The sequence below is a fragment of the Saccopteryx bilineata genome, chromosome 7 (genome assembly GCF_036850765.1).
Source record: "Saccopteryx bilineata isolate mSacBil1 chromosome 7, mSacBil1_pri_phased_curated, whole genome shotgun sequence".
Classification (NCBI taxonomy): domain Eukaryota; kingdom Metazoa; phylum Chordata; class Mammalia; order Chiroptera; family Emballonuridae; genus Saccopteryx; species Saccopteryx bilineata.
Window position 1 is genome coordinate 43,033,047 of NC_089496.1, and position 15,253 is coordinate 43,048,299.

A 15,253-nucleotide genomic window follows, 5' to 3' on the forward strand; every position below is an offset into this window, starting at 1 on the left:
ACTAGCCTAGACAGCAGGTACTCAGTAATTATCTCTGCCAACACAGGCCTTAGCTGATGTAGGAAGACAGAAATAGATCAACTCGCTGGCCTTCCATATGGGTCTAGAAAAGTCTTAGAAGCTATATTGCTACACTGCCACTGAATATCACTAACTTATGCAAGTCCTATTACAAACGCTTTACCTCTGAAAGAATTCTAGGATGCATCTTTAAATTCTCTACCATTGACACTCAGATTAGGACTTAATTTCTCTTAGCATCTCCATAAATCTTCCAGGAATTACTCTAAATGTATGGTATGGACTGTGGATGAAACAATTTCATGCATAAATAATACAGTTATATATCACAAAACTATGACCAGAAGCACATTCTTCTATCCACTCTTTGCAATTAATGCCGCAGTGTTCACGCTAGCCAAAGAATTCTAAGGATGAATTATTTAAGGGTTCTAGTTTAGGCTGGCCTAGAGGACCAAGTAAATAATCTAGTAGTATGACTAGTAACAGTGCTGCATCAATATTCGGGACTATTGTACTTTTCAACCATTAAAATTTGGTCATCAGGCATTAAATCAAGCACATTAGGAAAAATAATTATCTGTGATTTTCTTTTTAATCATCTTCAGCCATAATTTACAATTGTGTTGATGATCGATTCTCCTCTACTTTAATCCTTCTAGTGAGTTGGCAGAAGCACCATCACCAATCACACACATATATAGTAATTCTAGTTGTTTCTGAATAGCTGTTCAAGATAAGTCTCTATTATAACTTAGTCTGACTAAAAATTCAGTGTGCTACTATATCTTGTCATCTTTGTTAAAATTTAAAACCATCTTACCTTATAATCTATAAAATGTGAGAAGTGTTAAATATTCTTTATTTGATATTATACATAAACCACACTAAAATGCCTTCCTTCAGTAAAAGGCAACAGTTTAGATACAGGGAATTTTAATTAAATTGGCATAGTTAGAACTAAAAAGATAAAATGGACACTGCTAGTGTAACTTCAGCCCTCACCTTGTAACAGGCTAATCAACACAACTTGAAACACAAGCGACTCTTGTTCCAAGAGACAGTGAAGGGGCTTCCTCAGTCCTTAAACATATCAATATAACCAGTTTTATAAATCTAAATATAAAACCAACCTCCTACAGGTTTGGAGATGGCATTCACCATCTCTGCGAAAAGCCCAACATTATGAATTAAGTCTAATCACATTTTCAAAAAGGGAAAACAGTCATAGCACTTAACTGAAATTACCATCCAAGTTCAAAAAGCTGATCATATTCATTTAGCCACAAACCAATCTTACTTAAATCTGGACTGCCCAAAAGAAATGTTCTATCAGCCGTTCATGATCTGAATTCTGGTGTATGAGATCAATTTAAATACAATACACATAAAAAAAGTCATGGAACATTTGTTTTGTAATAAATAAGGCAGCGGCCAACCATTACTCATTAGTGGCTTTTTTGAGGTAAGCTATCAAGTCTGCCCTTTCTGCACTCTTCTTGATGCCAGCGAAGATCATTTTTGTTCCAGGGATGTACTTCTTGGGATTCTCCAAATACTCCATCAGTGTAGCCTCTCCCCAGGTGATGCCTGTACAAGAAGACATACATTATTAAGTACCTGACACTCCTGATAAAGGGTTCACCAAAGGTTCCGTTCATGGAACTCATGCTTTGGTTATTTCACTGCCTCCCTTTTACCTTTGTTCTTGTTGGCATCCGTGTAAGAAAATCCAGGGGCCTGACCTGTCTTCCGCCCAAAGAGACCATGGAGATTGGGCCCAGTCTTGTGCTTGCCTCCCTTTTCCACAGTATGGCACTGGGCACACTTCTGTACAAAAATCTTCTTGCCCTTCTCAACATCACCCATTTTGAAATCTAAAAACGAAAGACTCAATTTATCAAGTTTTTCCTCCAAGTAAAAATACAATGGGGAAAAAAAAATCAGCGATCACTTAAATCACCAATCCGTTGTAAACCTGTGACATTAAGTACCAGGCTCAATCTGTTTTGACTTAGCACACTTGCAAAGGTGCTTTAATACCAAAACACTAAAGAACTTCCTTAAAAGCACATCTCTGTGTTTTTCAAGCCAGGGAAAGTTAAAGCCCAAGTAAGCAAAGTGGGAAACTAGTTCAAAACTGCTTGAAAAGATGAGGTCAAGGTCACAAAAAGTCACGAACCCGATAAAGTATGAAGGTGAGTACGTTAAGCCCAAACCACTGAAACTGCAATTAAGAGTAAGAATGCCTCTTTATTCGTACGACTTGAAGCCATGTCTCTGGCAATGAGGGAAAGTACACTCAGAGGTCAGCGGCGGCCGCGAGGTCTCCCGGAGACCCCCACTCTCCAGCTCTGGGATCCGGGGGCGACCACGAGGTCACCCACCCAGACTGGCTTCACGGAGGCTGATGAAGACGTCCTGAGAGGCGGGGACAGGTGAAGAGGAGAAGCGACAGGTGGCCCGAGGACCACCCCTCATCGGGGCAGCATCCGTTGTTGCCCCCTTCGGAGGGGAACGTGAAGCGCCGCGCGCCGTCCTCCCGCCCCCACCCGGGAAGACTCGCGTGTCCTTTCCACCGCCCGAGCCCCGACCGCGGGAGCGCCGCGTTCAGTCGGATCCGCCTCCAAAGCGGGATCTCAGGGCCTTGACCCAGTTAGCTGGGGTTCCGCCCCACCTCAAGCCGTAGTCCCCGGGGTTCAGACTGGCCACAGCCCGGGCTCCTAACTCCCGGCTCCGCCGCCCGCCCGCGTGGGCTCCACACGGAAATCCCAGGCGCAGGCCTCCAACCGCCTGCGCGGCCCCCACACTGATGCGCGCCCCAAGAGTCGGCCACCCGCTGCTGCGTGCTCCGCGCCCTGCGCTCACCGCTCTTTGGTCGCGCGCGACACGCAGGTGCCTATTCGCAAGCCGGACGTCCCGCTCTCTAAGTCCAAGGACACGCCGATCCGAGCCTATGTACCGGTGTTGGTGCAACCAAACTCGCTCTGTCCGTTTGCGGCCTGACGTGCGGCCGGGCCTACTGATACGCAGTGACGTTGCCGCTTTTCATTGGCTGAAGTCGCCAGGGCCTGTGCGCGCGATCTGTGCGCGCATGCCCGTTAGCAGGGTAGGGTGTATTGCATGTGTGCCCTTCCTCTTGAAGCCTCTCTGGCCGGGCAGTTACGACAGTCGGAGGGACATACGACACTGTGGTGGTGCTGGGAGGGGCTGCCATCGCCCTCCGGCTACTTTGTGCGTGCGTGCGCCGACGGGGAGGGTAGAGTGGAGTCCCGTGGTGGATCGAGGGCGTTATCCTAAGGTAACTGCTCTTGTGCGGCTGACGTATTGCCTTTGAGGACGGCGTTTATTCTCTCCGGAGGGAGACGTCCCTCGGCGACCTTCCCGTCAGCCGGCGACCTTTACACATACTTAGTCACACTGTCACAGCTGGCGCCAGCTGCACCCAGATAGCCTGGAATCAGGCAGGAGTTTTAAGAGTTGAACATGTACACCTGACCTTGTTCTTCCTGCACCCTGTTACTTTTAAGTCATCCTCCAAACCTGCCCTTTACGGCCGCCCCGGGACCGGGGAGGGTGCTGCAGTTGTAGCAATGGCTGGGTTACGGCTCTGACCCCTCACCTACCGCCTTCTTTTCTGCCAACTCCAGTGTCGCTCCCTCGCGTTTGTGTGCACAAGAACCAGGAGGGTGTGTAGTCAGTTTCTAGGAAGCAAGGTTGTTACATGGTTAGAAAATTCTTGGAAATCTAGACAGGATTTGCATCCCAACTAATCTAGGTGAAGGTCGTGTTCAAGTAAGCTAATGTGCTTGGGGTCGTATTAGAAATGCAGGTTTGATAGCCAAAGCTTCCAGCTGTATACTTTTCCTCATATTTTATCGAATATTCTCATATTCATTCAGTCAAGGGTTCCTTTCAATACATATTATGTATCTAGAGTAAGTCAGTGAGGACTTTTTCTCTGGCAAGATTTACCTTCTATTGTAGCAACCTTCCTCCTGCCTCCAAGTTACAAGCAACAGATACTAGGAGGATACACTAATTACCGTGGATCCCTTCCAAACCATGGGGCCTATGATTTCTTCTCTAGACCACCCTATGTCCTATATGATGATTATTTTTTTCCTGTGTCCTGACTTCCAGACTTCCAGTTCTCCTTTCTCTATTCTCACTATTGCTGCAAAAGTGTGCTGTGAAACAGAGCAGAAATCACACATATTCAAGACCATTTCTCCCTTTTGGAAGGGGCCACGACAGTGAGCATTTGGACTACTGAAGTAGGTTTATTTGGCTAACCAAGTTAGTAAAAGAGCAAGCTTAGCAACACCGTTCAAATTCAGCGTGTACTTCTGAAGTCCTGATATTGTCTACCAGACAGATTTTGAAAACAGATAAAGATAACTTGTAGAAATGAAAATGATAATCATTGAAATAAATTACATTTAGTATAAGCTTTCTACAAAGCTCAAGGGCAAGCAAAACGAAGCCATATAAATGTGGATTGTGTATATATATTTACAATACATATATATTATATATAATATAAATACATATATATTATATATAAATATATATATTATATAAATATATATATATATTTAGACACAGGAGCATATATGGTGTATGCCATGGCTATATATAAAGTAAAGGAAATATAACTGACAACAATAGCATATAAGCCACTAGAAAACCAGTGTTAAATAGTCTGCCTGACCAGGTGGTGGAGCAGGGATAGAGTGTTGGCTTGGGATGCTGAGGACTCAGGTTCAAAACCCTGAGGTTGCCAGCTTGAGTACAGGTCGCTGAATTGGGTGTGTGGTCATAGATAATGATCCAATAGTGCTGGCTTGATCCCAAAGGTTGCTGGCTTGAAGCCCAAGGTAGCTGGCTTGAGCCTAAGGTTGCTGGCTTGAGCAAGGGGTTACTGGCTTGACTGAAGCACCCCTCCACATCAAGGCACATATGAGAAAGCAATCAATGAACAACTAAGGTGCCACAATGAAGAATTGATGCTTCTCATTCCTCTTCCTGTCTGTCTGTCCCTCTCTCTCCCTCTCCCTCATTCCCCGCTAAAAATAAATAAATAAATAAATACATACATACATAAATAATACACTAAGGTCCTTGTATTATCCAGGAAGAGGGTATATTTTTAGATTCTAGGAAACTAATAAAATAATAGAAAAGTTTTGTGTATTTTACAAAGTAATGGAAAACAATGGAGTGCCAATAAATATTTTCTAAAAGGGAAAAATAAAAGGCAGGGAAATTAAAAAACATTGTAAGCTGATAGATTAAAACCCAAATAGATTCGTTACTATAGTAAATGAACTCAATTCTGTGGTTACCAAATATTTTAATTAATACCTTTTTTTATTGATCTTAGAGAGATGGGAGAGGGAGAGAGAGTGGAAAAGAGAGAGAGAGAGAGAAATATGTGGATTTGTTGTTACATTTATTTATGAATTCATTGATTCTTTTTTTTTTTTTTTTCAGAGACAGAGAGTCAGAGAGAGGGATAGATAGGGACAGACAGACAGGAATGGAGAGAGATGAGAAGCATCAATCATCAGTTTTTTGTTGTGACACCTTAGTTGTTCATTGATTGCTTTCTTGTATGTGCCTTGACCATGGGCCTTCAGCAGACTGAGTAACCCCTTGCTCAAGCCAGTGACCTTGGGTCCAAGTTGGTGAGCTTTGCTCAAATCAGATGAGCCTGTGCTCAAGCTGGCGACCCCGGGGTCTTGAACCTGGGTCCTCCGCATCCCAGTCCAACGCTCTATCTACTGCGCCACCGCCTGGTCAGGCTTCATTGATTCTTGTATGTGCCCTGATGGGGGATTGAACCTGCAACTTTGGTGCATTGAGACAATGCTCTAACCAATTTAGCTACCCTGCCAGGGCCAAACACTTTTAAATTTGGCTATTTTAAAAAGAATTATTTGCTCTTTACAAGAAATGCATATAAAATATAATAGTACAAAAGGTTTGAAAGTAAAAGAATGAACCAATACCACAGATAAATACCTGGTGCGAAAGATCAAGAAAAAATACACTAAAAATCCATGTGGAAAATGACAAATTCTATAGACATTGAAATGATAATTAGTATTTTATTGAAAATTAAGATCAAATGAAAAAATCCTTTGAAAAAGACAGTTTATAAAAATGTAGGAATAAAGACTAAACTTGAGTAATACTATAACTTAAAGAAATTAGTCCATAATTTCAAGCCTTTCCACGAAGAAAACTCTAGGCTCAGATGGCTCCAATCATGGACTATACCAAGTATTTATGGAAGAAATAATCCCAGTACTGTAACTTTAATAAATTCTTCCAGAGGTCAGAAAGAGACTGTATATTCTTTTTTGTTGTTGTTATTCTTGCTGTTGTTACAGAGAGAGAGAGAGAGAGAGAGAGAGAGAGAGGAGAAGCATCAACTCATAGTTGCATCACTTTAGTTGTTCATTGATTGCTTCTCATATATGAATGGACTGGGGGGCTTAAGGTGAGCCAGTGACCCCTTACTCAAGCCAGCAACCTTGGGCTCAAGCCAGTGACCTTTGGGCTCAAGCCAGCGACCTTGGGATCATGTAAATCAGGGGTAGTCAACCTTTTTATATCTACCGCCCACTTTTGTATTTCTGTTAGTAGTAAAATTTTCTAACTGCCCACCAGTTCCACAGTAATGGTGATTTATAAAGTAGGGAAGTAACTTTACTTTATAAAATTTATAAAGCAGAGTTACAGCAAGTTAAAAGCATATAAAATAATTACTTACCAAGTACTTAATGTCGGATTTTCGCTAAGTTTGGCAGAATAAATCTTTATAAAACAACTTACTATAGTTAAATCTATCCTTTTATTTATACTTTGATTGCTCCGCTACTGCCCATCATGAAAGCTGGAATGCCCACTAGTGGGCGGTAGGGACCAGGTTGACTTCCACTGGTCTAGAGGAAAGGGCTTGGAAATGCCATATAGCTGACAGTGGACAGTTAGTTATGCCACCACCAGTTAAGCTATATACTCTTACTACATATAGAATAGTAGTTTTAATTAGTCGTCATCATCTTAAGAAATTTAAAATAATACTTTCTCATTCTCCCAAATCCATGTATTTTGTGAATAGACTGAATAGAGATTTAAATGGGATGTGACAAGAATAATCAGCCCTGCATTTTTCAAGTCTTCAATGATGGTACTAATTAATAACCTGTGCATTCTCTCACCCCCTTTGTCAAGATGTGGTATTGACTTTTAGGGGGGCCGAGAGGAGCTTAGATACTTCCACTTTCGAGGTTAGGGAGCCAAAGCAGGATTCTGCCAGTTGCTGAGTATATCTATTCCAGTGACACAGTCAAGAGTAGATATATGTGATTCTGCCCGTTGCTGAGTATATCTATTCCAGTGACACAGTCAAGAGTAGATATATGTGATTCTGCCAGTTGCTGAGTATATCTATTCCAATGACACAGTCAAGAGTAGATATATGTGATTCTGCCAGTTGCTGAATATATCTATTCCAATGACACAGTCAAGAGTAGATATATGTGGGGGAGTAACCCCAGCGTGTCTGTGATCCTGTTGGCTTTAACAGGAGGCAAACTTTGGGTAAAACCTGTTAAGCCTCTCTCACAGTGGTCTTCTCATAGTGGTCTCTCGTGCGGTCTTCTGGCTCCCAAGGGATTAGTGTTAGCTGAGAACCCATGCTTTGTAATCTTGAAATGAATGGGCATTTCCCTTTCTGCAGTGTGTGGTCACCCCTTGGGATCCCTTTGTGAAAGGGCGGGTCAGAGATGTATAATAGGTACTCACTGTGGTTTTAGTTTTCATTTTCCTGACGGCTCATGATATTGAACATCTATTGTGTTTATGGGCCATCTATATATCTTCTCTGTGAAGTGTTTTTTAATGTCTTTTGCCCATTTTCTAATTGGGTTGTCTGTTATTTTACTGTTGAACTTTTAGAATTGTTAATGTAGTCTAGATATGAATTCTCTGTTGGATATGTGGTTTGCAGAATATTTCCTCCCAGTATGTGGCATAGCTTTTCATTCTCTTACCAGGATCTTTTCTACAGCAAGAGTTTGAAATTATGATGAAGGCAAATTTATCCATTTTTTCTTTTATGGGTCACATTTTGTTGTCAAGTCTAAGAACTTCTGCGCCACCGCCTGGTCAGGCTATGCCTGCTGTTTTGAATGCCAGAAATCCTTTCTTACATTTCTTCAGATATAATCCTTGGGACTTCTGCCAGGATGAGGGAGGTAGTTACCTAGCTCTGTGGAGTGGGGTGGGGTGGGGCAGGGAGAGGATCTAGGTAGCCAACGTGTCTCCACTTTCACTCAGTCTTCCCTGATTTAACAGCCCGACCCCCACTCCACCCCTGCCTCGCACATTCCTAGTGCAGAGTTCCTGAGCCTTTTAACGATTCCGATGTGTAAACTGGGCTGTTTTTCCCACTGCCAGGGTAAGGTGCTGGTGTCTTTAACTAGTTAGGATTCATCTTTTATACCATATCCTTTCCAAAATGTGCCTAATATCTCAGCTCCTCTTCCCCATATTGACCTGGCTAGTTAATGCTTTTGTATATAGGATAAACAATAACAAAAGTCAATAAAAACAAAACTAACGAAGCTTACTGTAGTTTTCATGGACTTTATAGAGTAAATGAGATTAGATTCATGGGTTCAATCTGTTTTAATCTAGAAACCTCCATAAATATTGTTCGAAACTGAGCATATGATGAGCACACTTGGAGCATAGGTGTTCTCTGTCACCTAATAAGGCCAGATCCATTGGCTTTAACAACCAGCAGAGTGAGGAGTAGGGCTTGACACCTTATGAGCTTTGAGGAGGATGACTCGCCAGACGTCTGAAGGGAAGGCTACACCCCTGCTGCACAGCGGTGGGTGACCACGCGGTCAGAACGCAGTCCTCGGACCCTGCTGCACAGCGGTGGGTGACCACGGGTCAGAACGCAGTCCTCGGGCCCCGCTGCACAGAGGTGGGTGACCACGGGTCAGAACGCAGTCCTGGGGCCCCGCTGCACAGCGGTGGGTGACCACGCGGTCAGAACGCAGTCCTCGGACCCTGCTGCACAGAGGTGGGTGACCACGGGTCAGAACGCAGTCCTCGGGCCCCGCTGCACAGAGGTGGGTGACCACGGGTCAGAACGCAGTCCTCGGGCCCCGCTGCACAGAGGTGGGTGACCACGGGTCAGAACGCGGTCCTGGGGCCCCGCTGCACAGCGGTGGGTGACCACGCTGTCAGAACGCAGTCCTCGGACCCTGCTGCACAGCGGTGGGTGACCACGGGTCAGAACGCAGTCCTCGGGCCCCGCTGCACAGAGGTGGGTGACCATGGGTCAGAACGCGGTCCTGGGGCCCCGCTGCACAGGGGTGGGTGACCACGCGGTCAGAACGCGGTCCTGGGGCCCTGCTGCACAGCGGCGGGTGACCACGCACTCAGAACGCAGTCCTGGGGCCCTGCTGCACAGCGGTGGGTGACCACGCGGTCAGAACGCAGTCCTGGGGCCCCTCTGCACAGCGGTGGGTGACCACGCGGTCAGAACGCAGTCCTCGGACCCTGCTGCACAGCGGCGGGTGACCACGCACTCAGAACGCAGTCCTGGGGCCCTGCTGCACAGCGGTGGGTGACCACGGGTCAGAACGCAGTCCTGGGGCCCCGCTGCACAGCGGTGGGTGCGGTCAGAACGCAGTCCTCGGACCCTGCTGCACAGCGGTGGGTGACCACGGGTCAGAACGCAGTCCTCGGGCCCCGCTGCACAGAGGTGGGTGACCACGCGGTCAGAATGCAGTCCTCGGGCCCCGCTGCACAGAGGTGGGTGACTACGCAGTCAGATTGTAGTTTCTCGGCCCTGCAGCCCAGGGTGAAATGTGCAGTGAAACCCCCAATTCCTATACTGTAGCATTGTATCTTCCAAAGTTTGTTCTTTGGAATTCTAGTCCAATGGTGCTTTATGATAAAATGATCAAATTGGTTTGAGGTATGTGTATGCTCTTTCCCCTTTACCTTGGGCATTCCCAAATATGTTACATATTACAGACGATGGAGAATCCTGTGGTCAGGTCAGATGATTGGCTTTGTTGCCCCCAGTTTTCTCCAATACTATTTTATCATGAAGTCTTTTGCTTCCCATAATATTGAATATGACTAGTACTATAGAAAAGAGTTTGGAAAAAATGCCATAATTTTAGCCCAGAATAGTTTTAAAGATGGTGCAACCAAAAACATGTTGGTCGAATGAAACAAAAACCAAAATTAGAAGAAGGAAATCTCAACCAAACCCTCCTAAAAATACCTTGTGGTCTTCCCATGATAACCGTCTGAAATGTGCCTCTTGGCACATTAACTGGATTGACCTACACCTGGGATTAGCCAAACTCTAGTGGACACCTTCCAAAATGATGGCTTTAGGATAAATGACACTAAACCATTTGTTATGGTCTAAATGTATAGCCTGAAATTCACATGTTGGAATCCTAACCTCTAAAATTATTTAGGAGGATGGGGCCTTTGGGAGGTAATTAATCACGAAAGCAGAGCTCTCACATGTGGGATTAGTGCTCTTATAAAAGAGGCCCTGTGGAGAACCCTCATCCCGCCACCAATGGGAGGTTGCAGTGAGTCTCATCAGGCACCCAATCTGCCAGCCCCTGACCTTGGACTTTGCAGCTTTCAGAACGTTGAGAAATAAAAGCTTGTTTCTAAGCCCCCCAGTCTCTGATATTTTGTTATATAGCAGGCCAAATAGACTACGACACCACCCTTTCTTACACAATAAGAACTTACCAGTTACTAATTAGAGCCATTGCCAGATCTTCACAATACAGTCATTTTTTTCTGCATTAAAGAAATGTTTATATTTCTCTACCAGAAGGTTAAGGGAAAAGAAATATCCCACTTAGAATGCGTGCATGCAGGGCATGTGGGTTTCATCTTTTCCACTGACTTATTTTGTCCACACATTCACATAAAAGATCAGGGCCACGTGCTTTATTAAGGCAATGTAGTTTGTAGAGTTGTCCATCTCTCAATTAACCGAGCATTTGAGTTTTGTCTTGTACCTAATGCTATTCTATACAAAAATTTACATAGATGGATAGTGTTCGCATATTTATTTATTTTTAATTATAAAAATTTATTGATTTTAGAGAGGGAGAGAAACATCTTATTAGTTGTTCCACTTATTTATGCACACATCGGTTGATTCTTGTATGTGCCCTGACCATGGATTGAACCTGCAACCTTGGCATATTGGGATGACGCTCTAACCAGCTGAGCTACCCAACCAGGGCTACATATTTAAGGTAATATAATTTGTATAGACATCTGTCAATTATTGGGCACTTGAGTTTTTTTCAAATATTCATTTATTTTAAAACAGTAATGTAAACTTTGTCATACACATTGTTTTTTATAGTTTTGGAACGAACGTTCCTTGGGATATAATTTGGAAATGAGATTAAAGACTATAAACTTTTCTGGTACTAATATTTTATTGCCTAATGGTTGAACTTTTCAAGAAGTCAAAACATCACCTTTCCTGGTTCCTCTGACCAGGTCCTAACTTAAATTCCTGGAAACATAAACCTCATTAACAAGGTCGTTATGGCTCCTCTATAAAACAGAACCCGGCAACAAGGAAGAAATTTTGTCATATTTTCTTTTCTTGCAAGAGGCTGGGTTTTGAAGGGACAGACGAATCTCTCAATTATAGAAATAATAGGAGTTGTGGTCATAGAATTGGTGTTTCATCCCCGAATGCACCTGATCCCGGAGGTCTTTGCGGTCTTCTAGAATTGATTTATGGAAGCGTTTCTGTGCTCCAGTTTTTGAAAAAGAGTTCTGAAGCTCCAGCAGGTCAGTCTGAGGCTTGGCCAGTCCAGCTCGAGGAATCCAACCCAGAAGAGATCTTGTTTCGTCATCGATTTCTGTGTTAAAGGTCATTCGTTCTTCTGGCTTACTTAAAAAATGTTTAAGGGCTAAAGCTTCCGAGTCTGGTTTATTTTGTAAAGTACTAGGCTTACTAAGGCTAACAGGGTTTTGACACATAGCATATGAGTCACGTAAGGCAGATTTAAAATAGTCATAGGGAATGTAGTGGTTTGGGTTGCAGTAAGGTACAGGTTGGGGTTTTAATGCCAGCTGTCTCCAGTACAAATCTTCTGTCTTACTAGTGTCTGTGATTTTGGGAAATGGTTGTATGTCATTAATGCTAGTCAGATCTCTCGCTCGGTAACAAGGTGGGCATCCATAAGTAGATAACAAGCTTTGTTCTTCCTTAATCCTGTCTTCTATTTCCTGGTGTTTGTGGGTCATACCCGCTCGTATGTTATCACTAAGTGCCATCATTTCTGTAGAACTGGGTATGAAGGTGTGAAAATTACACAGAACTCTAGGGGTACAATCTGGACAGGAAGGTGGTCTCTGCTGGACAACAGCCTCCAGAGGACGTCGGTTCTGAAGTAGCCGCGCAATTCTTCCTTCTAAGGGTCTGGAGGGTTTTAAGACAGGATGAGATCTTTCTGTCTGTAGTGGTGGGACAAAAGGGAGAAAAGGGATTAAGTAATAATCCTGGTATTGTAAGGATGTTGCCACAAATGGCCAGTCACAAATCATACCCATTTTCATTGTCTGAGTAAACACAGGATGGGTGTTTACACATTCCACTGTCCTTTGATATTTAAAGATATTGGGTCCTAATAAACACATTTTTTCCCTCTACCAATCTTTGCCAATATGGAAAGGGTGCATTATCACTTGGCCATATAGAAATTCCTCTACGTAGGAACTCTGCTTTCAACGTTTCAAAGATATAAAAGTCACCTGGAACAAAAACTTCTGTCCATTATCAACAGATGATGTTAACAGTTATGAGCAGTTATTTAAATCTCTGCCAAAGGCTTCTATATTAGGCCAAGGCAAGGGTCCTCCAACCTTGGTTGAATCAGAGCTCTGAAGTTGGCAGAAAGTAAGGTTCCTAAACGTGGTCCTCTCTGAGACTGACTCAAAGGGCCGCAGCAGGGCTCAGCGATCTGCTTTTTACCCAGCGTCTTGGTGATGCTGAGGCTAGTGACGTGTGCTTGCAGAGACAGTGGTCTGAGGGGAATCTGTCATATCTGTGCTTGTTTTTGAGGTGTTTCGTAAATATTGTGAAGTCAGTCATGTCTATAACTGAAAAAGCTGTGAGTGTATTGAAAGGGTTATTAATAGATATATGTCTCTGGAGGCCAAAAGGAAGAAGGGAGGAGTTGGCTTAGAAGAGCCACAGGGAACTTTCTGAGATGATGGGAATTTTCAATATATTGGTAAAGGTTTAGGTTAGAGAGATGTATGCGCTTTTTAAGACTCATTGAGTGTACACTTAAGATTCGTGCAAGTCACTGAATGATATTTTACTTTAGAAGAACAAACTGTGGACAAGTTGAACTCCGGTTAATGATATGCATGCTGAATGTTTAGAGCGAATTATACTAATGTCTTCAATTTACTCTGAAATGCATAAAATAATAAGTATTGTTGAAGGCATGGAAAGATGGAGTATGTGATTAGTAAAATGCTAATGGAAGCATCTAGGCAATGGACGTATCGATGCATGCTAATTGTTGAATTATTTAAGCTTTTCTGTGTGTTTAAAAATTTTTATATGTTGGTAAAAACTAAAGGAAAATGGATATATGATGATGATGGAATAGACAGCAGAGATAAAAACAAGACTGGGCAGAAAGTAACAGTAGTTTGGACTTAGGAAAAAGAACGGACTTAGGAACAGCCTTTGGAACCTCCTTTGTTCATAAGGTGGGGGAATTTCAATACTGTTATTAACAAGTCTGTTAGAACCTTTAACTAATCAGGTCTGAGTAGATACTATCAAGAAAAGGGGGGGAAACTCAGCTCTTCGAAATGCTTTGTTGAATTTGTCATAAACAAAAAGTACATGGTGTATCATACCCCACTTTGACAGTATCCCTTTATGCAAGAAGCAGTTTTTAATACCTTTATTTTATTCTCCCACCGCAAAATATTTCATACACATATTTATTACCAGTGAAATATGCCTTCCCAGAGTCCATTATTTATGCTTTAGTCAGAAACCAGCAAGATTCACTGAAACTTCCAACTATTTTAGGCAGGGCACACAGGAGAAGCGCCCATCTGCTTCTCCACCCCTCCCCCTCTCCTTCCTCTCTTTCTCTCTTGTCCCCTCCCGCAGCCGAGGCTCCATTGGAGCAAAGATGGCCCGGGCGCTGGGGATGGCTCCTTGGCCTCTGCCCCAGGCGCTGGAGTGGCTCTGGTCATGACAGAGCGACGCCCGGGAGGGGCAGAACATTGCCCCCTGGTGGGCAGAGCGTCACCCCCTGGTGGGCATGCCGGGTGGATCCCGGTCGGGCGCATGCGGGAGTCTGTCTGACTGTCTCTCCCCGTTTCCAGCTTCAGAAAAATACAAAAAAAAAAAAATGACAAAGCTGCTCCCGGAGGGGCTGGACCCTCCAGGGTTAAATCTGTGGAAATCTGGACAGTTGCCGAACACTCCTGACAATGTCAGAGTATACAACACTCCTGACAGTGTCAGAGTATATGCATCATCTTTTCTAGCCTTAGAGAATGCTTCTTGCAAGTGAAAATAAAGAAATTAAAAACCCTTCAGTTATCATTCACCCTTCAGTGAATGATACAGCACAGCCTATGGAACGGCTTTAGGTGTTAATGATTTTTTTTTTTAATAAATTTTTATTAATGGTAATGGGATGACAATAAATCAGGGTACATATATTCAAAGAAAACATGTCTAGGTTATTTTGTCATTAAATTATGTTGCGTACCCCTCGCCCAAAGTCAGATTGTCCTCCGCCACCCTCTATCTAGTTCTCTGTGCCCCTCCCCCTCCCCCTAACTCTCTCCCTCCCTCCCTCCCTCCCATGTCCTCCCTCCCCCAACCCCTGGTAACCACCACACTCTTGTCCATGTCTCTTAGTCTCATTTTTATGTTCCACCAATGTATGGAATCATGTAGTTCTTGTTTTTTTCTGATTTACTTATTTCACTCCTTATAATGTTATCAAGATCCCACCATTTTGCTGTAAATGATCTGATGTCATCATTTCTTATGGCTGAGTAGTATTCCATAGTGTATATGTGCCACATCTTCTTTATCCAGAGGACATGAACAGACACTTCTCCCAGGAAGAGATACAAATGGCCA

General features: G+C 43.5%; 2 protein-coding genes and 1 long non-coding RNA gene across 3 annotated transcripts in view; 1 reads left to right on the forward strand and 2 right to left on the reverse strand.

Annotated features, from left to right (window-relative positions):
- Nucleotides 1-866: 866 nt before the first annotated feature.
- CYCS (cytochrome c, somatic) lies at nt 867-3,028 on the reverse strand. Its single transcript, XM_066239307.1, has 3 exons — nt 2,890-3,028; nt 1,722-1,898; nt 867-1,611 (listed from the first exon to the last, which is right to left on the reverse strand). Exons 2-3 carry the CDS (start codon nt 1,888-1,890, stop codon nt 1,463-1,465), a joined length of 318 nt encoding a protein of 105 aa, XP_066095404.1. The 5' UTR covers nt 1,891-1,898; nt 2,890-3,028; the 3' UTR covers nt 867-1,462.
- Nucleotides 3,029-3,187: 159 nt separating this feature from the next.
- The window catches only part of LOC136311104 (uncharacterized), a 47,891-nt gene continuing 35,825 nt past the window's right edge, over nt 3,188-15,253 (forward strand). The window contains exon 1 of the long non-coding RNA XR_010726687.1: nt 3,188-3,322. This is a non-coding gene — a long non-coding RNA (uncharacterized lncRNA). The remainder of the gene's footprint in view (nt 3,323-15,253) is intronic.
- SPMIP4 (sperm microtubule inner protein 4) overlaps nt 11,177-15,253 on the reverse strand; it is a 31,694-nt gene continuing 27,617 nt past the window's right edge. Inside the window, exon 10 of the mRNA XM_066240316.1 lies at nt 11,177-12,579. Coding sequence (XP_066096413.1) covers nt 11,758-12,579 — 822 coding nt within the window. The 3' untranslated portion in view covers nt 11,177-11,757. The remainder of the gene's footprint in view (nt 12,580-15,253) is intronic.

Bases quoted from the DNA above. Each gene is read 5' to 3' on its own strand.
- CYCS (XM_066239307.1), bottom strand. From the start codon at position 1,890: ATGGGTGATGTTGAGAAGGGCAAGAAGATTTTTGTACAGAAGTGTGCC. The intron at 1,612-1,721 runs GTAAAAGGGAGG...CTTCTTGTACAG, and splicing joins GGATGCCAACAAGAACAAAG to GCATCACCTGGGGAGAGGCT.